Raw genomic sequence first — 21,889 nt, 5'->3', positions numbered from 1 at the left:
CGCCCGCGGCCGGGCTGCCGGGAGGACCCCCGCCCTCCAGTACCACACTCGATTGCCTCACCTTTTCTGTAAGTGCCTGGAACACTGTCTGCTTTAGTCCGCACCATGTTCAAACAAGACGAGAGAAGATGAGAGAACCAACTGACTTCCCAGCCGACCGACGGTGTTTCACTGGACAAGGACCCGAAAACTAATCTCCCGCCACAGTTTATATTGGTCTCTTTCCCGCGCGCTCCAAGGACTCTCCGGAGCCACGGCTCCCATTGGTTCCGCGCCGTTCCCCCAGAACCAATTGCCAATGCCCAATGGTGACAGCGGCGAGGCTTCTTGCAGCGCGGATCCGTCCATCAACACGCAAAGTCCTAGGATTCGTAGGCGCCCCAGGTGGGAGGTACCAGGACTCCAGGGGTACCCGATAAGTGGGTGCTAAGTTTCTGAACTAGAGAAATGAGCCTGCTTAGAAAAGAAAACCCAGCAAAGACAGCGAATTACAAACTATCTTCAAAAGTTACTATAGCCTTAAGTCCATAATGATTGACTCCAGAATGTGAAACCTGAAATTAAGCGGACTTCTTGATGCAAATCAAAATAAAAAGAACTTGAGAACTTTCCTTTAGTACCCCAGGCATGAACTCTTTGTACAGCATCCGTACTAAAACAATTCTATGGAATGGGGAAAAGGAAGCTAATGCAGCTTATTTACAAGGGTTTTTAAAAATGTCTTTAGGATGACGTGAGACTAAACAAAAACTGGGGGGACTGTATGTACATACACACACAAAAAGAAACTAATAAAACGTCTTCCTGAGAACTGAATGGTCTCAGAGCTCCTAAATAATCTGCCAAATCTGCCGGGCGCAGGTACTCATGGCTGTAATCCCAGCACTTTGGGAGGCCAAGGCAGGCAGATCGCTTGACCCCAGGAGTTCGAGACCAGCCTGGCCAACATGGTGAAACCCGTCTCTACAAAAAAATATACAAATATTAGCCGGGTGCAGTGGCATGTTCCTGTAATCCCAGCTACTCGGGAGGCTGAGGTGGGAGGATGGCTTGAGTCCAGGAGATGGGAGATTGCTAGTGCCTAGGAGGCAGAGGTTGCAGTGAGTCATAATCGCACCACTACACTCCAGCCTGGGTGACAGAGTGAGATCCTGTCTCAAAGAGAAGAGGAGAGGAGAGGAGAGGGGAGGAGGGGGGGAGGGGGGGGAGGAGAGGAGGAGAGGAGGAGGAGGAGAAGATAAAAGAGAAAAGGGAAGAGAAGAGAAAAGAAAAACTCTGCCAAATGTGGTAAGACCACATCCCTGGCACACAGTGAGCATAACTCTAGGATAAGTGGTCATAATTTTTTTCTTTTTTTTTTTTTTGAGACGGAGTCTCGCTCTGTAGCCCGGCTGGAGTGCAGTGGCGGGATCTCGGCTCACTGCAAGCTCCGCCTCCTGGGTTTACGCCATTCTCCTGCCTTAGCCTCCCAAGTAGCTGGGACTACAAGCGCCCGCCACCTCGCCGGGCTAGTTTTTTGTATTTTTTTAGTAGAGACGGGGTTTCACCGTGTTAGCCAGGATGGTCTTGATCTCCTGACCTCGTGATCCGCCCGTCTCGGCCTCCCAAAGTGCTGGGATTACAGGCTTGAGCCACCGCGCCCGGCCGGTCATAATTTTTTTCTATCTTTATGCTTACCTTCTAATTACTCACAACACCCCTGGGGAGTGATTTTCACTTTCCAAATACTATACATATGAATCGGTCAGGCGTGGTGGCTCACGCCTGTAATCTTAGCACTTTGGGAGGCCAAGGAGGGCAGATTGCCTGAGCTCAGGAGTTCGAGACCAGCCTGGGCAACATGGTGAAACCCTATCTCTACTAGAAAAAAAAAAAAAAAAAATTAGCCGGGAGTGGCGGTATGCGCCTGTAGTCCCAGCTACTCGGGAGGCTGAGGCAGGAGAATTTCTTGAACCCGGGAGGCGCAGATTGCAGTGAGCCAAGATGGCGCCACTGCACTCCAGCCTGGGTGACAGGGCCAGACTCTGTCTCTAAAAACAACAACAAAAAACAGGATCAGATGAACTTGCCTTGGGATGTATTCTGTTAAATGTCCACTTGAAAGGCTACCCTAAGGCCCGGCGCGGTGGCTCAAGCCTGTAATCCCAGCACTTTGGGAGGCCGAGACGGGCGGATCACGAGGTCAGGAGATCGAGACCATCCTGGCTAACACAGTGAAACCCTGTCTTTACTAAAAAATACAAAAAACTAGCCGGGTGAGGTGGTGGGCGCCTGTAGTCCCAGCTACTTGGGAGGTTGAAGCAGGAGAATGGTAAACCTGAGAGGCGGAGCTTGCAGTTAGCTGAGATCTGGCCACTGCACTCCAGCCTGGGTGACAGAGCGAGACTCCGTCTCAAAAAAAAAAAAAAAAAAAAGAAAAGAAATCTTTAAGTCATGCTAAATGGGTGTGCTTGCATTGCTCAGGCAGAAATGTAATTTAACAAACGATAGTAATAGTAAATTGCATTATAATATGCAATAGTAAATTACATTAAAACATATGACTTATGAGAAAAGAATGCCTTTTTTTTTTCTTTTTTTGGAGACAAGGTCTCACTCTGTCATGCAGGCTAGAGTGCAGTGGTGTGATCACAGTTTACCGCAGCCTCGCCTCCTGAGCTCAGGTGATCCACTCCCAAGTAGCTGGGAACACAGGCGCTTGCCACCACACCTAGCTAATTTTTAGATTTTTTTTGTAGAGACAGGGTCTCCCGATGTTGCCCAGGCTGGTCTTGAACTTCTGAGCTCAACCAATCTTCCCACCTCGGCCTCCCAAAATGCTGAGATTACAGGTGTGGGCCACGGTACCCAGCCACCTATGTTATTCTGGAGGACATACTCATCATAACGTGTATGACATACTAAATTTCTATTATACGAAAAAAATTTAAGTCATAGTCTCTGCCTTCAAGCACTTAATGTTTTAGTTATGGAGACTGTTATGGTTAATTTTAGGTGTCAACTTGGCCAGATTAAGAAATACCTAGAGGGTCTGTAATCCCAGCACTTTGGGAGGCTGAGGTGAGAGGATCACCTAAGGTCGTGAGTTTAAGACCAGCCTGACCAACATGGAGAAAAACCGTCTCTACTAAAAATACAAAATTACCCTGGCGTGGTGGCTCATGGCTATAATCCCAGCTACTCGGGAAGCTAAGGCAGGAAAATCACTTGAACCCGAGAGGCAGAGGTTGTGGTGAGCTAAGATTGCACCATTGCACTCCAGCCTGGGCAACAAGAGGAAACTCAGTCTCAAAAAAAAAAAAAAAAAAGAAAAAGAAAAAAAGAAAAAGAAAAAGAAATACCTAGATAACTTGTAAAGCATTACTTCTGGGTGCCTTTGAGGGTGTTTCCAAAGGAGACTGGCATGTGAGTCAGTGGACTGAGCGGGGCAGATTTGCTCTCAATGTGAGTGGGCACTATCCAATTGACCGAGGACCCAGAACAAAAAAGGTGAGAAAAAATATTTCTTTCCTTCTGGAGCTGAGACACTCTTCTCCTTATGCTCTCAGACATCAGAACTCCAGGCCCTCTGCCTTGAGACTTGAAGATTTCATAACTTAGACTGAACCAGCTACCAGCATTCCAGGGTCTCCGGCTTGCAGATGGCCTGTCATGGGACTTTTCAGTCTCTATAATTTTCTGAGCCAATTCCCTGATCTGTATCTATAACTATCTGTTATCTATCCTATTGGTTCTGTCTCCCTGGAGAACCCTGACAAAGGGACTGAATAAATAAACAGGTAAATAACTTTGATACCTTATAATTATTATTAAATGTAGTGAAGTTTTACAAAGAAACAAAACTTCTACCCACAATTAATAAACATTCACAGAGTATTTTGTCTTTTTCTTTTTTTTTTTAATTATACTTTAAGTTCTAGGGTACATGTGCATAACGTGCAGGTTTGTTACATATGTATACTTGTGCCGTGTTGGTGTGCTGCACCAATCAACTCGTCAGCACCCATCAACTCGTCATTTACATCAGGTATAACTCCCAATGCCATCCCTCCCCCCTCCCCCCTATTTTGTCTTTTTCTTAAAAAAAAAAAAACCTGGAAAATCATATGCTTTCCAAATTAATGATATCTATGACAATCTAAATGGAATGTAAATCAATACACTTAGGAGGTTTTGTTTTGTTTTTGTAACAAGGCCTTGCTCTGTCGCCCAGCCTGGAGTGCAGTGGTGCAATCAGGGCTCATTCCAAGCTTGACCTTCCGGGCCCAAGTGATCCTCCCACCTCAGCCTTCTAAGTAGCTGAGACCACAGGCATGTGCCACCACACCAGGCTTTTTTTTTTTTTTTTTTTTTCATTTTTATAGAGATGGGGATTCTCCTTATGTTGCCCAGAATGGTCCGGAACTCCTGGGCTCAATTGATCCTCTTGCCTCTGATTCCCAAAGTGCTGACATTACAGGCGTGAGCCACTGCGCCCAGTGTGCGCGTGTGTGTGTGTGTCTCTGCGTGCGCTTGAGTGATCCTCCTGCCTCGGCCTCCCAAAGCGCTGGGATTACAGGCATGAGACACTGCGCCCGGCCAATACACTTACGATTTTAATTATAATATTTACGCGAATGAAAACACTAGCAAAAAGGTAAAACAGCTGCCAATTTAATGCGACTACTTAATCTAAACAGGCTAGTAGAAATGAAGAACTTTTAACCTGTAAATGCAACAAAAAGCCAGAAATGAATGGGAAGACATGTCCAGAAAAGTTTGGCTAAATTTTCCCCAGTCCATTGTCTTAACAGGTTAGGGAATTGCAGACGGCACTTAAATATGGTAATTCTGGGTTAAGAACTCGTGTGGAAAGTCCTCAAAGCCAAATTCCAACTCCTGTTTTACTGTTTTATCCCCTCGAGCCATGGAAAATACATGGCTCAAAAAATAAAATAGAAGTTTTAGCGGTGTGAATCTAGTAGTCGACTATAGGGGGTATTAAAAATAAACACTCCATCCTGGCTAACACGGTGAAACCCTGTCTCTACTAAAAACACAAAAAAATTAGCTGGGCGTGGTGGCGGGTGCCTGTAGTCTCAGCTACTTGGGAGGCTGAGGCAGGAGAATGGCGTGAACCCGGGAGGCGGAGCTTGCAGTGAGCCAAGATCATGCCACTGCACTCAAGCCTGGGCGACAGTGCGAGACTCCGTCTCAAAAATAAATAAATAAATAAAAATAAAAAAAAATTAAACCAACACCAGAGCAAAAACTTACAGCGCTTACAATACCTTCCACGTGCTGTTTTATTTTACATAAAACCATGACGATTAAAAAGCTGGTCTCTCAGTTTTCCGGGTATTGGTTTGTTTCCCCCCTAAACTGTCGTTTTTATAGGCACTTGCACTGTCTTCTCAGCAGAAGTGCCAATGGCCTTCCTCGAGTCCTACGTTTAGCGATAGCAAGAATCACCCACTGACAGAGCTCGACTCGGGCGGGTACAAGGAAGTAGACAAGGAAGCAGGAAGAAACAAGAGGCGCACAGGTGGGCGGGATCCGTACTGGAGGCGGTGCGACCTTGCGGGGCGGTGCAAGCTGGCGGAACCCGCGTGAGTGAGGTTGGTGTTGCGAAGGGAACTAGTCCGGTGCAGGACGTGGGGCTTTTGCAGCCCAGCTGGTTCCGGCTGGGGAAGATGGCGGTGGCTGGGGCGGTGTCCGGGGAGCCGCTGGTGCACTGGTGCACCCAGCAGTTGCGGAAAACTTTCGGCCTGGATGTCAGCGAGGAGATCATTCAGTGAGAACAGTTGGGGTCCAAGCGGGGAAGGAGCTCTGGGATGTGCACTGCCTGAGCGAACAGGGAAGCGGGGAGGACTGAAAAGTTAAGAGAGAAATGTGATAAAGGGGCTGCAGTCTGTAGTCTGTAGGCGTCGAATTCTGGCCTCCGCCTTTGTAGTTGAGTTTCTGGAATAGGGTGTCCGGCTCCGCAATCTGCCGTTCAGGCTTTTTTTCCTGGGAAGACGCCCAGTCTGTAATAATTAGTACTGCATGACTGTCCCAGGAGCCAGTTTCCTTTCTAGAGAGAAGGGGCAGGTCAAATTGTATTTCCTAACTCTTAACTCTTTATTTATTTATTTATTTATTGTTGTTATTATTGAGACCGAGTCTCTGTCGCCCAGGCTGGAGTACAGTGGCGCGATCTTGGCTCACTGCAACCTCCGCCTCCCGGGTTCAGGCGATTCACTTGCCTCAGCCTCCCAAGTAGCTGGGATTACAGGCACGCACCACCACGCCCGGCTAATTTTTTAAAATTTTTAGTACAGTCGGGGTTTCACCATGTTGTCCAGGCTAGTCTCCAACTCCTGACCTCAAGTGATCCGCCCGCCTCGACCTCCCAAAGTGCTGGGATTACAGGCGTGAGCCACCGCACCCAGACATACTCTGAACATTTTAGTGGGCCCAGTCTGAGTTGTGTCAGTACGGCCAATAGGGTCAGCTGTGTCAATAGGACCTAGAATTTAAGTGGAAGCAGCGTGGAAGAGTACAAATAGCTTCCGACTCTGGAGTTGCAGGTTCTATATTCTGTTGTCGTTTACCTGTTTTAGAACCCAAGACAACTTTATTTTTCTCTCTGTACCCTGGTTTCTTCATCTATAAGATGAATCATTAGTAGGCATGCTTTATGACTCTTATGAAATGGAGATGGTAAACATGATTTAATATCTGCTTTCAACTGATTAAAGAACATTTGTTGCACTGTTACACGCCAGATACTGGGGTAACAAAGACAAGACAGTTGGGTTCCCCTTCGTTGATGAGTGCTGAGATTGGGGAAGTGAAGGGGCTTGTTGGAGCACAAAATAAATGATCCTTATTAAGATTTGAAAAACTCGGAAGGTTTACTGGAAAGGATGACTTTCACCTGAGAACTAATGAATAGACAGAGGTGGAGGTCCAAAGTGTTCAGGCGGTGGAGAAAGCTGCAAAAATGGGACTTGATCAAAGAACTGAAAGTGTTCCTTAATTTGATTCCTTGGTCACTAATGCTGAAACCTAAATTGCAGTTCTAGGGCTTTTGTAGGAAGTAAGATGAGTTTCTGAGTTTGGGAGAAAATAGACTTTTGGCAAGGAAAGAGTTAAAGTAGGCTATTTTAATGGATTTTTTTGAGGCCCTAGGAGATGGCTCAAGCCCTTATTCCCAGCACTTTGGGAGGTGGAGGTGGGAGGATCGCTTGAGACTGGGAGTTGGAGAGCAGTCTGGGCAACATAGCGAGACCCTGTCTGTACAGAAATAAAAAAGTAAACAACAAGATAAGGGATTTTTTTGAAGAGTAGAATAGACAACAAAACAACAGCAAAATCTTATGGTTTGGCTTTACCCTTGCTTGAAGGCAGTCAAATTAAGTATTTAGTAGTTTTCAAACATTTTTTAAAGCAGTGGAATGCTATAAATGAAATAATGCAACTTTGCAATATATAAAACAGAAAAGTGTTTTTTACGAATATAAGTTCAAACTTTTCACTTTTTTTTTTTTTTTGAGATGGAGTCTTGCTCTGTTGCCCAGGCTGGAGTGCAGTGGTGTGATCTCAGCTCACTGCAACCTCTGCCTCCCGGGTTCAAGCGATTCTCCTGCCTCGGCCTGCCAAGCAGCTGGGATTACAGGTGTGCACTGCCATGCCTGGCTAATTTTTGTATTTTTAGTAGAGATGGGGTTTCATCATATTGACCAGGGTGGTCTCGAACTCCTGACCTCAGATCCACCTGCCTTGGCTGCCCAAAGTGCTGGGGTTACAGGCGTGAGTCGCCGTGCCTGGCCCAATTTTCACATATTTATTATAAAGTTACCCAGTATTAAAAAAAAAAAGATTGAGGTCGCCAGGCGCAGTGATTCCTGCCTGTAATCTAAACACTTTGGGAAGTCAAGGCAGGCAGATCACTTGAGGTCAGGAATTTCAGACTAGCCTGGCCAACATGGTGAAACCCCCACTCTACTAAAAATACAAAACTTAGCTGGGTGTGTTGGAGAGTGCAGGTCATCTCAGCTACTTGGAAGGCTGAGGCAGGAGAATCCCTTGAACCTGGGGGCAGAGGTTGCAGTGAGCTGATATCGCCCCACTGCACTCCATCCTGGGTGACAAAGTGAGACCTCGTCTCAAAAAAAAAAAAAAAAAAAAAAAAAGGAAAAACGAAAGATTGAGGTTATTTTTGATAAATTAACAGTTTGAAACAGGGTAAGAATGATAGATGTAGTCTTCTCAGTCTAGAATCCAGTTGTATTTTGTTTGGATTACACAGTATCAAGAACATGATTTCTCAGGCCAAGTGTGGTGGCTCATGCCTGTAATCCTAGCACTTTAGGAGGCCAAGGCAGGCAGATCAGGAGGTCAGGAGTTCAAGACCAGCCTGGCCAACATGGTGAACCCCCATCTCTACTAAAAATACAAAAAAAAATTAGCCAGGTGTGGTGGCGGGCACCTGTAATCCCAGCTACTCAGGAGACTGAGGCAGGAGAATCACTTGAACCCAGGAGGGAAAGGTTGCAGTGAGTCGAGATCTCACCACTGCACTCCAGTCTGGGCGACAGAGCAAGACTCCATCTCAAAAAAAAAAAATTGTATTCCCCCTGGGAAGAAGGTCAGTGCCCATCGGCATGTATTATGCTAAGATACTATTTGAATCATTTGTTAGGTATTCACTAGTATGCACAACAGGCTGTTATGCCATGATGAAAGCATTTGCTGTGCCTTGCCTGGCATTTAATTGAGAATTACCCAGGTGTACATACTACAGTAATGTACTAACTTGAACAATTTTATGAGTGACCTGAATTTTTAAAATAGCACAGAGCTATTAACTTTTTTTTTTTTTCTTTTTTGAGATGGAATCTCACTCTGTCACCCAGGCTGGAGTGCAGTGACAGGATCTTGGCTCACTGCAACCTCTACCTCCCAGTTCAAACAATTCTCCTGCCTCAGCCTTCCCAGTAGCTGGGACTACAGGCTCGTGACACTATGCCCAGCTAATGTTTGTATTTTTAGTAGAGATGGGGTTTCACCATGTTGGCCAGGCTGGTCTCTAACTCCTGACCTCAGGTGATCCACCCGCTTCAGCCTCCCAAAGTGCTGGGAGCTACCATGCCCCGCCATTTTCGTTCGTTTGAGACAGAGTCTCATTCTGTTGCTCAGGCTAGAATGTAGTGATGCAATCATGGCTCTGCAGCCTTCACCTCTGAGACTCAAAGAATCCTTCCACCTCAACCTCCCAAGTAGCTAGGACTACAGGCACATGCCTCTATGCCTGGCTAATTTTAATTTTTCTTCTAGAGACAAGGTCTCCCTATGTTGCCCAGGCTGGTCTGAAACTCCCGGGCCCAAGTGATCCTCCAGCCTCAGCCTCCCAAACTGTTGGGATTACAGGCATGGGCTCCCGCACCCAGTCAGAAGATTCTCTTAATGAGGCCCAAAGGCACAGATTTGTTTACCTCTAGAGCATAATTCTGCAGTTCCACCACTACACTATGAAAAGAATGCAGTACATATGCTACCAATCATGGGACAATTTCATAATTTTTACAAATTTAAAGGATATAGCACGATGATAATTTTCTTACGTTCCATATCATTGTGTCTGAATTACAGTTTCTTCAGGTTTTGTACTGTCTTCAGTGTCTTATATGTTAATTTGTAAGTAATTTTTATCACTTCTTTCTCCTGTAATGATAAGATGTTCACTGTAGAAAACTAAAAAAATCAGAAAAGGATAAAAGAGTAAACCAAAAGTACCGTAATACTACAACCCAGAAATAAGCACTGTTTCTTTCTGTTTTTTCCAGTATATATAATAATGTAATACTTTTAAAAACATATTTATTGCCTGGGAGCAGTGGCTCACGCCTGTAATCCTAGTACTTTGGGAGGCCGAGGCGGGTGGATCACGAGGTCAGAAGATCGAGCCCATCCTGGCTAACATGTTGAAACCCCGTCTGTACTAAAAAATACAAAAAATTAGCCAGGCGTGGTGGTGGGCACCTGTAGTCCCAGCTACTCACGAGGCTGAGGCAAGAGAATGGCGTGAACCCGGGAGGCAGAGCTTGCAGTGAGCTGACATGGCACCACTGTACTCCAGCCTGGGCGACAGGGTGAGACTTTGTCTCAAAAAAAAAAAAAAAAAGTAAGAAAAAAGAAAATAAAAATAAAACTACCTTTAATCCCATCACTCACTAGTAATCATTTTGGTGTATAACTTTTTTTCCTACACATAAGTGTATGTATGTATACCTTCATACCAGTTAGGATCATATCGTATTTCTAGCATCTAGCATAGTACTTGGCTCAAAGTAAACACTCTAATAGATTAATGAATGGTTTTTACTACCTAGATCTCCGTTAAGATTACTGAGAAACAGTGTAAGTTAGTCTTGTTTCAATAACTTATATCTTTGCCTCCTGAGGTATGTTTTGTCAATTGAGAGTGCTGAAGAGATACGAGAATATGTTACTGATCTCCTCCAGGGAAATGAAGGCAAAAAAGGTCAATTCATAGAAGAACTTATAACCAAATGGCAAAAGAATGATCAGGAGTCGATTTCTGATCCTTTGCAGCAGTGCTTCAAAAAAGATGGTAAGTTAATGTAATTAAGCAAATGTTGAAATATTGGTAAGTGGGCAGGCTTAAAGAATTTAATTTTTTTTTTTCCATCTTGTATTTCTTCACAACTAACTTAAACAGAATCATATGTATACATATTTTTAGTTCGGTTCTACTCAATCCGTAATGAATTTTGCTCTAGTTCTTTTTTAACTTAGAAAATATCACCAAAAAATGCCTGTTTACAGACACAAATGTGGCTTCAGAATAATTTGAAAAATTTATACATAAAGAAACATTTTTCAGTCATGTGCATACCTGGGTGTAAGTAAAGTGTTTTTTTTTTTTTTTTGAGACGGAGTCTCGCTGTGTCTCCCAGGCTGGAGTGCAGTGGCGTGATCTCGGCTCACTGCAAGCTCCGCCTCCCGGGTTCACGCCATTCTCCCGCCTCAGCCTCCCAAGTAGCTGAGACTACAGGCGCCCGCCACCACGCCCAGCTATTTTTTTTTGTATTTTTAGTAGAGACGGGGTTTCACCATGTTAGCCAGGATAGTCTCGATCTCCTGACCTCGTGATCCACCCGCCTCGGCCTCCCAAAGTGCTGGGATTACAGGCTTGAGCCACCGCGCCCGGCCGTAAAGTGTTGATTGACTATAGTATGAATAGCATTTAGAGATAACTACTTAAACAGTACAAAAGACGAGCACCAAACTAAATAAGTTATTATGCAATCTACAATATCAGAATTTTGTTTGTTTTGAAACATGGTCTCACTTTCATTGCCCAGGCTGGAGAGGTGTGGCTTGATCACAGCTCACTGCAGCCTCTGCTTCCTGGGCTCAGATGATTCTCCCACCTCAGCTTCCTGAGTAGCTGGGACTGCAGGAGTGTGTTACCACACCTGGCTAATTTTTTTATTTTTTTCTAGGGATAGGGTCTCACTCTGTTGTCCAGACTGCTCTCAAACTCCTTGGTTCAAACGATCCACCTGCCTCGGCCTCTCAAAGTGCTAGGATTATACATGTGAGCCACTGAGCTTGATTTTAGAATATCAGATTTTTTTTTTTTTTTTTTTTTTTTGAGACGGAGTCTTGCTCTGTCGCCCAGGCTGGAGTGCAGTGGCCGGATCTCAGCTCACTGCAAGCTCCGCCTCCCGAGTTTACGCCATTCTCCTGCCTCAGCCTCCCGAGTAGCTGGGACTACAGGCGCCCGCCACCTCGCCCTGCTAGTTTTTTGTATTTTTTTTAGTAGAGACAGGGTTTCACCGTGTTAGCCAGGATGGTCTCGATCTCCTGACCTCGTGATCCACCCGTCTCGGCCTCCCAAAGTGCTGGGATTACAGGCGTGAGCCACCGCGCCCGGCCAGAATATCAGATTTTAATTTAACTTAAAACCAGCCACTTGTTTGAGTTCTTTTTCATTGACTGCACTCTTAAAAATGATGATTTAAATTTTATTCTGGTTTGGCAGGAAAAGATAATTAAAAATCTTCCCGATGATATCTTGACTCTAAATATTAAGCATCACCTTAGTTTATTAGCTATAGAAGTTCACCAGGAATCCTCTTATCAATCTGTGTGTGTGTATTTTTTTTTCTATCTTCAAAGAAATTTTAGATGGGCAGAAATCAGGAGACCATCTAAAGCGGGGTAGAAAGAAAGGGAGAAACAGACAGGAAGTTCCTGCATTTACTGAACCTGACACGACTGCAGAAGTTAAAACACCTTTTGATTTGGCTAAGGTGAGTGCTTATAGATTGAAGCTTTTTCTGGCTATTGGAGAAGAGGAAGTGACTAATACATTTCAGAGAGCAAAGTGTACAAATTGGTCTAGAATGGCAATTTTTCAACAAATGCATGAATTTTAGGAGGAAAAATTACATGTACTCCTTTCTCTATGGTAGATTTTTTCTTTGGCAACCTGATTAGTATTATAAAGGCATCTTTGCTTTTTTTTACCCCCCCGCCAAGAAGGAGTCTTGCTCCATCGCCGAGACTGGAGTGCAGTGGCACCATCTTGGCTCACTGCAACTTCCACCTCCTGAATTCAAGCAGTTCTCCTGCCTCAGCCTCCCGAGTAGCTGGGCGCTCGTCACCATGCCCGGCTAATTGACATCTTTGCTTTGAGATGAGATTCAGGCAGATAAATATAAGTTGAAAAATATTTAATGAAGTGTGTCCCATGCGGCTGGTGCTTTTTTTTTTTTTTTTAAGTATGGAACGCTTCATGAGTTTTTTTTTTTTGAGACGGAGTCTCGCTCTGTTGCCAGGCTGGAGTGTAGTGGCAACACCTCCTGGGTTCAAGTGATTCTCCTGCCTAGTCTCCCGAATAGCTGGGACTACAGGCACGCACCACCATACCCAGATAATTTTTTTTTTTTTTTTTTTTTGAGACAGAGTCTCGCTCTGTCGCTCAGGCTGGAATGCAGTGGCTCAATCTTAGCTCACCACAACCTCTGCCTCCTGGGTTCAAGCGATTCTCTTGCTTCAGCCTCCCGAGTAGCTGGTACTACATGCCCACACTGCCACGCCCAGCTGATTTTTCATATTTTAGTAGAGACGGGGTTTCACCAAGTTGCCCAAGCTGGTCTCGAACTCCTGAGCTCAGGCAGTCCACCCACATTGGCCTCCCAAAGTGCTAGGATTATAGGCGTGAGCCACCACACCTGGCCCCGTTTTTGAACTTTAAATAAATGGAGCTAAATAGTGTGTACTCTTGTATCTAGCTGTTTTTGTTTGTTTGTTTGTTCGTTTGTTTTTTGAGATGGAGTCTTGCTCTGTCACCCAGGCTGGAGTGCAGTGGTGCAATCTTGACCCACTGCAACCTCTGCCTTCGGGGTTCAAGTGATTGGCCGGCCTCAGCCTCCCAAGTAACTGGGATTACAGGCGCGCACACTACCACACCCAGCTAATTTTTGTATTTTTAGTAGAGATGGGATTTCACCATGTTGGCCAGGCTGTCTTGAACTCCTGACCTCAAGCAATTTGCCTGCCTTGGCCTCTCAAAGTGCTGGGATTACAGGCGTGAGCCACTGTGCCCAGCCAGTGTCTAGCTTCTTTCAATTTATGAGATTCATCTCTATTCTGGACAGCTATATTTTCTCATTCTCATTGCTACACAGAATTTTATTAAGTGAATACATCACAATTTATCCATTCTAATATTTGGATAGTTACCAATTCCAATGCAACAGTGAACATTCTTGTATGTATTTTTGGTGAACATATTTACACATTTCTGTTTAGTATGTATCTAGGAGTTGAATTGCTGTGTCATAGAACATGCATATGTTCAACTTTAATTGATATGAGTTTGCAGTCCTGCCAGCAGTGTATGAGAGGTCTAATTCTTTTGTATCTTTGCTAGCACTTCATATTTTCTCTTTTTCAGTTTAGCCATTCTGATTGGTATTTAGTGGTATTGAATTTTGTTTTCGTTTTTGCATTATTTTTACGAGAAATTGAGAACTTTTTTATATGCCTGTTAGTCATTAGGATATCTTTTGTTACGAAGTTCTTATTTAGGTTTTTTTTTTTTGCCCTTTTTTTTTTTTTTGAGATAGGATCTCACTCTGTTGCCCAGTGGTGCGAACTCAACTAACTGCAACCTCCACCTTCTGTTTGCCTGTTTTTCTATTGTATTATCTGTCCTTTTCTTACTGGTTTCTGATTGAGTCAACTTTATATTTATTTTTCTTATTTTATTGATTGCCCATATTTCCAAATCTGTGAATATCATCTGCTTTTAGAGGCATTCTTGTTTCTTATGATCTCCAATTTAGCTGTTTTTAAAGATGTCATATAAACAGATCTAACTGCTACATTTACCTTCCACTAGCCATAGTAATGGGCTGAAAGCTACTAGCAGAAAAGACAAGGTAATTACCAGCTAGTTTTTCTAGAGTATAACCTTTCCTTAGAAATTTGATTATAACTAATTTGTATTTCTTCCTTTCCCTGCCTTCTTTCTTTGTTCTTGGATAGTATATAAGTTGTTATTGAACAGAACTGAGCATTTTCTCCCTTGACTTTTTACATTGTCGTTAATTATTTGATGTTATTCTGATGTCTTTGTACAATTAGGCACAAGAGAACAGCAACTCCGTAAAGAAGAAGACAAAGTTTGTCAATTTATACACAAGAGAAGGACAGGACAGGCTTGCAGTCCTGCTCCCTGGTCGCCACCCTTGTGATTGCCTGGGCCAGAAGCACAAGCTCATCAATAACTGTCTGATCTGTGGGCGCATTGTCTGTGAACAAGAAGGCTCTGGCCCTTGCTTATTCTGTGGCACTCTGGTAAAGTATTTCTTTTCTATTTTATTTTACTGTGCTTTGTGTTAATATGCAGGGCCATTCAGATATCAAATAATTTCTCTTTTTTTTTTTTTTTTTTTTGTTGAGACAGAGTCTCACTCTGTTGCCCAGGCTGGAGTGCAGTGGCGCGATCTCGGCTCACTGTAAGCTCCGCCTCCCGGGTTCATGCTATTCTCCTGCCTCAGCCTTCTGAGTAGCTGGGACTACAGGCGCCTGCCACCATGCCTGGCTAATTTTTTGTACTTTTAGTAGAGATGGAGTTTTACAGTGTTAGCCAGGATGGTCTCGATCTCCTGACCTCGTGATCCACCCACCTCGGCCTCCCAAAGTTCTGGGATTACAGGCATGAGCCACCATGCCTGGCCTTCTCTTTTTCTTAGTAAATTTCTTCCCTAAAATATCCAGTGAACTCGAGTAGCAGGGATATGATTAGTTAGAAACCCAAGGTTAGGCCAGGCAAGGTGGCGCACGCCTAAAGTCCCAACACTTTGGGAGGCCAAGGCGGGTTTTGGGAGGCTGAGGTGGGAGGATCCCTTGAGCCCAGGAGTTTCAGACCAGCCTGGGCAATGTAGGAAGACCCTGTCTCTACAAAAAAAATATATTTTTTTAATTAGTTGGGCTGGTGTGGTGGTGCGCACCTGTGGTAGCAGTTACATGAGGGGCTAAAGTGGGAGCTTCACGTGATCCCAGGACGTCCAGGCTGCAGTGAGAGAGCGAGTCCTTGTCTCAGAAGAAAGGAAGAAACCCCAGATTATATCCTACTACTCAGGCCATTAATGAGAAAGGTTTTGAGAACATGCATTGTTGAGAGATCCAAGTCTTCTTGTGTCAGATTAACTTTAAGAAAACTATAGGGCCTGAAATGTCAAAATTAATTTTGTCTAAGTCTTCAGTTCTGGTGTGGCTCCTAGCCCTAGGAGAACAGAGACACTGTGACAGAATCCTCAGGTCATTATAGCTTCTATTTCCAGGATACCACCTTGTCATAACTCTGGTTTGTCTGAGAGAATGACCTCAAGAATGTAGTGATAATGACTCACAAAAACCCTTAATGAGCTATCTAGAAAGCTAATTTCACCAAGTTGAGCTGGCTGGCAGAAGCAGTGACATTTGGTGTTGGTAAAGGCATCCATTTTATATTACTTCATTTTCTCCTCTTTTCTGATGGGGCCCTTAATTTTTTCTTTTCTTTTCTTTTTTTTTTTTTTTTGAGACGGAGTCTCACTCTGTCGCCCAGGCTGGAGTGCAGTGGCGTAATCTCAGCTGACTATAACCTCCGCCTCCTGGGTTTAAGCAGTTCTCTTGTCTCAGCCTCCCTAGTAGCTGGGACAACAGGTGCACACCACCATGCCCGGCTAATTTTTTGTATTTTTAGTAGAGACAGGGTTTCACCATATTGGTCAAGCTGGTCTCGGAACTCCTGACCTCAGGTGATCCACCCTCCTCAGCCTCCCAAAGTGCTGGGATTACAGGTGTGAGCCACCGTGCCTAGTGAAACCCTTAATTTTTTCATATGCTCAGAATAAGCTGATAGACAATGAATGACCTGAAAAATGTAGTGTCTACTAATAAAAATGTCCATTAAATGGCAGTAAATCTCCTCCCATATGGAGCTTTCTCTTTAGAGCAAGCTCCTATAGCTGCTGGCAGGAATTCTGTGTGTCATTGAGGCAACTACTAGGAAGTATTGTACAGTGTTTTCTCCTAGGTCCTTGAATCTTTTAGTTCAAGAAACAATGTAGGCCGGGCGCGGTGGCTCAAGCCTGTAATCCCAGCACTTTGGGAGGCCGAGACGGGTGGATCACGAGGTCAGGAGATCGAGACCATCCTGGCTAACACGGTGAAACCCCGTCTCTACTAAAAAATACAAAAAACTAGCCGGGCGAGGTGGCGGGTGCCTGTAGTCCCAGCTACTCGGGAGGCTGAGGCAGGAGAATGGCGGGAACCCGGGAGGCGGAGCTTGCAGTGAGCCGAGATCTGGTCACTGCGCTCCAGCCTGGGCGACAGAGCAAGACTCCGTCTCAAAAAAAAAAAAAAAAAAAGAAACAATGTAAAGCAGATTGGCCTTGAAGTCTGTTTGTTTGTTTGTTTGTTTGTTTTTGAGACGGAGTCTCGTTCTCTTGCCCAGCCTGGAGTGCAGTGGCTCACTGCAACTTCCGCCTCCCAGCTTCAAGCGATTCTCCTGCCTCAGCCTCTCGAGTAGCTGGGATTACAGGTGCCCACTACCACGCCCAGCTAATTTTTGTATTTTTAGTAGAGAGGGTTTCTCCATATTGACCAGGCTGATCTTGAACTCATGACCTCAGGTGATCCACCTGTCTTGGCCTCCCAAAGTGCTGGGATTACAGGCGTGAACCACTGCACCTGTCCCTTGTTTGTTTTTTAGACAGTCTCAGGCCAGGCATGATGGCTTATGTCTGTAATCCCAGCACTTTGGGAGGCTGAGTTGGAAGGATGACTTGAGCCTGGGAGGTGGAGGTTGCAGTGAGCAGAGATGGTGCCACCGCACTCCCATCTGGATGACAAAGCCAACCCTGACTCAAAAAGAAAAAAAGAAGAAAAAATAACTTACTTTCAAAGGATAAATATTTCCCACTGTTGAGAATACTGGATAAAACATATGATATTTTACCATAAAAAGTAACCCAGTTCTAATCATGAAGTCCAAATCTGACAAGAGAAGTTAATTATAAGAAGATGTCTTATTAAAAAGAACCAAAAGCCAGGTATGGTGGCTGATGCCTATAATCCCATTGCTTTCAGAGGCTAAGGAGGGAAGACTACTTGAGCCCAGGAATTCAGGACCAGCCTGGGCAACATGGCAAAACCCTGTATCTACAAAGAAGTCCCAGCTCCTGAGTAGCTGGGACTACAGGCACACACCACCATGCCAGGCTAATTTTTGTATTTTTTTGTTGAGATGGGATTTGGCCATGTTGCCCAGGCTGGTCTCGAATTCCTGCACTCAAGCAATCTGCCTCAGCCTCCCAAAGTGCTGGGATTACAGTCATGAGCCCCTGTGCCCAGCCTTTTTTTTTTCTAAACCATTAAGTCATTCAGGGAGATGTGCAGTGATATAAGTTTTTTGTTTGGTTCATAAAAAAGAAATGGAAAGAGATCTGGAGAAAAACTCATTTGCATTTTTATATTTTGATGTGTTTGGATTAAAAAACACCAGTAGTCTCATAATTTTACCCCATCTAATGTGTAATTTCAGGTTACTTTTAGATATATCAAGAAAACAATATAACTATTGGATCACATGTCTTACTCTTATTATTTTACAGGTGTGTACTCATGAGGAACAAGATATTTTACAGCGTGACTCAAACAAGAGCCAGAAACTGCTAAAGAAACTCATGTCAGGTAGACAGCAATCTTCTAACTGGATGACTCGGGTGATGGGTGTCTTGTTGCGTCTGTGGTTGTTTCCCTTTTCTGTATTCTGGAGTGCAAGATGCAGTTTATTCACTCATTCTCTGTTTTTGTTTTTGTTTTTGTTTTTTTGAGATGGAGTCTCACTCTTATCACCCAGGCTGGAGTGCAGTGCGCGATCTCGGCTCTCTGCAACCTCCGCCTCCTGGATTCAAGTGATTCTCCTGCCTCAAACTTCCGAGTAGCTGGGATTGCAGGTGTGTGCCATCACGTGTGGCTAATATTTACTTTTTTTTTTTTTTTTGAGATGGAGTCTCGCTCTGTTGCCCAGGCTGCAGTGCAGTGGCACTGATCTCAGCTCACTGCAACCTCTGCCTCCTGGGTTCAACTGATTCTCCAGCCTTAGCCTCCCAAGTAGCTGGGACTACAGGTGCATGCCACCACACCTGGCTAATTTTTTGTATTTTTAGTAGAGACGAGGTTTCACCATGTTAGCCAGGATGGTCTTGATGTCCCGACCTCGTGGTCTGCCCACCTTGGCCTCCCAAAGTGCTGAGATTACAGGCGTAAGCCACTGCGCCCAGCCAGTATTTACATTTTTTTAGTAGCGATGGGGTTTTGCCATGTTGGCCAGGCTGGTCTTGAACTCATTACCTCAAGTGATCCGCCTGCCTTGGCCTCCCAAAGCATTGGGATTACAGGTGTGACCCACTGTGCCTGGCCTATTCACTCATTCTATAAGCATCTATTTTTTAGAAAAATTATTAAGACTACATAACATTAAATAGCAAAATAAATATTAGTATTACATTATAATCTAAATAAAATTAATATTCTTGCGACCATACTTGTATAAATAACTGAATAAGTTAATAAAATGGAGAAAGGACAACACTTCTTATAAAAGAATTCCAGTTAATAAAATGTAAGAAATGAAAATACCAGAAAATCACAATTAGAACACTGCAGTAGTAACTGCCACAAGCACAATCCACCAATGGACTGAAATTATTGTGTGAAAGTTTTAAGAACAAGAGATTTACAATGTCATGGAAGACAAGATTGAAGAAACGTCACAGATTAGACTAAGGATATATGTGACGACTAATTGCAGTATACATCCAGTATTGGATCCTAGAACAGAAAAATAACATTAATGGAAAAAAAATGTTAAAATCCAAATAGTTTGTTCATAGTGTTATACCAATGTTAATTTCTTAGTTTTGATAATTATACTATGGTTTTGTAAAATAAGACAGTAACATTAAAGTAAGCTATGTGAAGGTTATATAGGAACTCTACTTATTTTCTAATTATTTTGTATGCCTTTATGCTTGAAACACACCTGACAAAAATAGTGAAGGACTTCCTTTTTTAAATGTTTTTTTTATTTTTTATTTTTGAGACGGAGTTTGCTCTTTTTGCCTAGGCTGGAGTGCAATGGTACAATCTCGGCTCACCGCAACCTCCGCCTCCCAGGTTCAAGCAATTCTCCTGCCTCAGCCTCCCGAGTAGCTGGGATTACAGACATGCGCCACTACCCTGGCTAATTTTGTGTTTTTAGTAGAGACAGGGTTTCTCCATGTTGGTCAGGCTGGTCTTGAACTTCCAACCTCAGGTGATCCACCCGCCTCAGCCTCCCAAAGTGCTGGGATTACAGGCGTGAGCCACCGTGCCCGGCCAACAATTTTTTTTTTTCTTTTTCTGAGACAGAGTTTTGCTCTTGTTGCCCAGGCTGGAGTGCAATGGCACGATCTTGGCTCACTGCAACCTCCGCCACCTGGGTTCAAGTGATTCTCCTGCCTCAGTCTCTCGAGTAGCTGGGATTACAGGCATGTGCCACCATGCCTGGCCAATTTTTTTGTATTTTGAGTAGAGATGGGGTTTCCCCATATTGGCCAGGCTAGTCTGGAACTCGGCTAGTCTGGAACTCCTGACCTCAGGTGATCCGCCCACGTCAACCTCCTGAAGTGCTGGGATTACAGGCGTGAGCCACCGTACTTGGTCAGTTAAGGGCATTATTTTTATTTATTTTATTATTTATTCATTTATTTTTGAGATGGAGTTTCTCTCTGTCTCCCAGGCTGGAGTGCAGTGGCGCAATCTCGGCTCACTGCAAGCTCCGCCTCCCGGGTTCACGCCATTCTCCTCCCTCAGCCTCCTGAGTAGCTGGGACTAGCTAGAGGCGCCCGCCACCACGCCCAGCTAATTTTTTTGTACAGCCGGTGTTTCACCATGTTAGCCAGTATGTTCTTGATCTCCTGACCTTGTGTTCCCCATGCCTCAGCCTCCCAAAGTGCTGGGATTACAGGCGTGAGCCACTGCAACCCGCCCCCCCCCCCCCCCCCCGCATTTTTAATTTTTTTAGACGGAGTCTTGCTCTGTCGCCCGGGCTGGAGTGCAGTGAGCGATCTTGGCTCACTGCAACCTCCGCCTCCCAGGTTCAAGCAATTCTCCTGCCTCAGCCTCCCGAGTAGCTGGGACTACAGGCGTGCGCCACTATGCCCAGCTAAATTTTGTATTTTTAGTAGAGATGGGATTTCACCAAGTTGGTTGGCCAGGATGGTCTTGATCTGTTGACTTCTTGATCCGCCTGCCTCGGCCTCCCAAAGTGCTGGAATTACAGGCATGAGCCACCGCTCCCGGCAGTTAAGGACATTATTAAAAGGAAAAACAATATACTCATTACCCACTACTTAACGCAAATATTTCATTTTGTTCCTGCCTTGGTTCATAGTACTTTTTGTTTTATATAGACAGATTGGTTGGGATTATAATGTAGTAATCTGTGTAAAAACATTTGTTTTTCCATTTTTCCAACTAATTCATAATTGGCTGCTATCTTACTATATATTCTTCATAATTGTTTTTAGTAGCTAAAAATAGTCTTTTAACTTGGTTTATTATAATATGATTATTTCCTAATTACTGGATATTTGTTTCCAAATTTTAAATAATATCACAAATCGTCACCTTTATTAAGATAGCTTTTGATTTATTTCCTTGTGATAAATTTCTAAGAATAATGTTACTACGTCAAATAATGTGATCTTTTTTTGACACTTGAGATGTATTTGCCAGATTATTTTGTCCAAATATCATATAAATCACCAGGCATGGTAGCTTATGCCTGTAATCCCAGCACTTTGGGAAGCTGAGATGGGTGGATCACCTGAGGTCGGGAGTTCAAAACCAGCCTGACCAATGTGGAGAAACCCCGTCTGTACCAAAAATACAAAATTAGCCGGGCATGGTGGCACATGCCTGTAATCCCAGATACTTGAGAGGCTGGGGCTGGGAATTGCTTGAACCTGGGAAGCAGAGGTAGTGATGAGCCAAGGTTGTGCCGTTGCACGCCAGCCTGGGCAACAAAAGCAAAACTCCATCTCAAAAAAAAAAAAAACAAAAAACATACTAATCTATAGCAATATTAGCATTGTACCCAGAAACCTGTTCACTCTTGTTTTGACATTTCAAATTTGTTTTAGTTGTAAAAGGCTGTAATTTTATTATTATTATTATTAATTTTTTTTTTTTTTTTTTTTTTGAGACGGAGTCTCGCTCTGTCGCCCCGGCTGGAGTGCAGTGGCCGGATCTCAGCTCACTGCAAGCTCCGCCTCCCGGGTTCCCGCCATTC

General features: G+C 44.1%; 2 protein-coding genes across 20 annotated transcripts in view; one reads left to right on the top strand and one right to left on the bottom strand.

The window, feature by feature from the left end:
* Positions 1–5,602, bottom strand: part of PCLAF (PCNA clamp associated factor) — a 118,548-nt gene extending 112,946 nt beyond the window's left edge. For 2 of the 14 annotated variants that reach the window (XR_011625299.1, XR_011625292.1), the window contains exon 1: positions 62–877. Coding sequence is in view for 5 of the 14 variants with exons in the window: in XM_071099364.1 (XP_070955465.1) it covers positions 62–107 (46 nt within the window). In the remaining 9 variants the exon portion in view is untranslated. Of the gene's footprint in view, positions 1–61; positions 988–5,256 lie in introns of those variants that run through there. The other 12 variants (XR_011625294.1, XR_011625293.1, XR_011625297.1 and 9 more) reach the window with 12 other exon arrangements.
* The window catches only part of LOC105488719 (thyroid hormone receptor interactor 4), a 73,222-nt gene continuing 52,546 nt past the window's right edge, over positions 1,214–21,889 (top strand). For 3 of the 6 annotated variants that reach the window (XR_011625282.1, XM_071099356.1, XM_011753049.2), the window contains exons 1-5: positions 5,625–5,773; positions 10,428–10,597; positions 12,172–12,305; positions 14,647–14,859; positions 18,165–18,243. Coding sequence is in view for 5 of the 6 variants with exons in the window: in XM_071099356.1 (XP_070955457.1) it covers positions 5,673–5,773; positions 10,428–10,597; positions 12,172–12,305; positions 14,647–14,859; positions 18,165–18,243 (697 nt within the window). In the remaining variant the exon portion in view is untranslated. Of the gene's footprint in view, positions 1,288–5,376; positions 5,598–5,624; positions 5,774–10,427; positions 10,598–12,171; positions 12,306–14,646; positions 14,860–18,164; positions 18,244–21,889 lie in introns of those variants that run through there. The other 3 variants (XM_071099358.1, XM_024796233.2, XM_071099357.1) reach the window with 3 other exon arrangements.

The sequence above is a fragment of the Macaca nemestrina genome, chromosome 7 (assembly GCF_043159975.1).
Source record: "Macaca nemestrina isolate mMacNem1 chromosome 7, mMacNem.hap1, whole genome shotgun sequence".
In the NCBI taxonomy this organism is placed as follows: Eukaryota; Metazoa; Chordata; class Mammalia; order Primates; family Cercopithecidae; genus Macaca; species Macaca nemestrina.
This window is presented reverse-complemented; position numbering and strand designations above follow the sequence as displayed.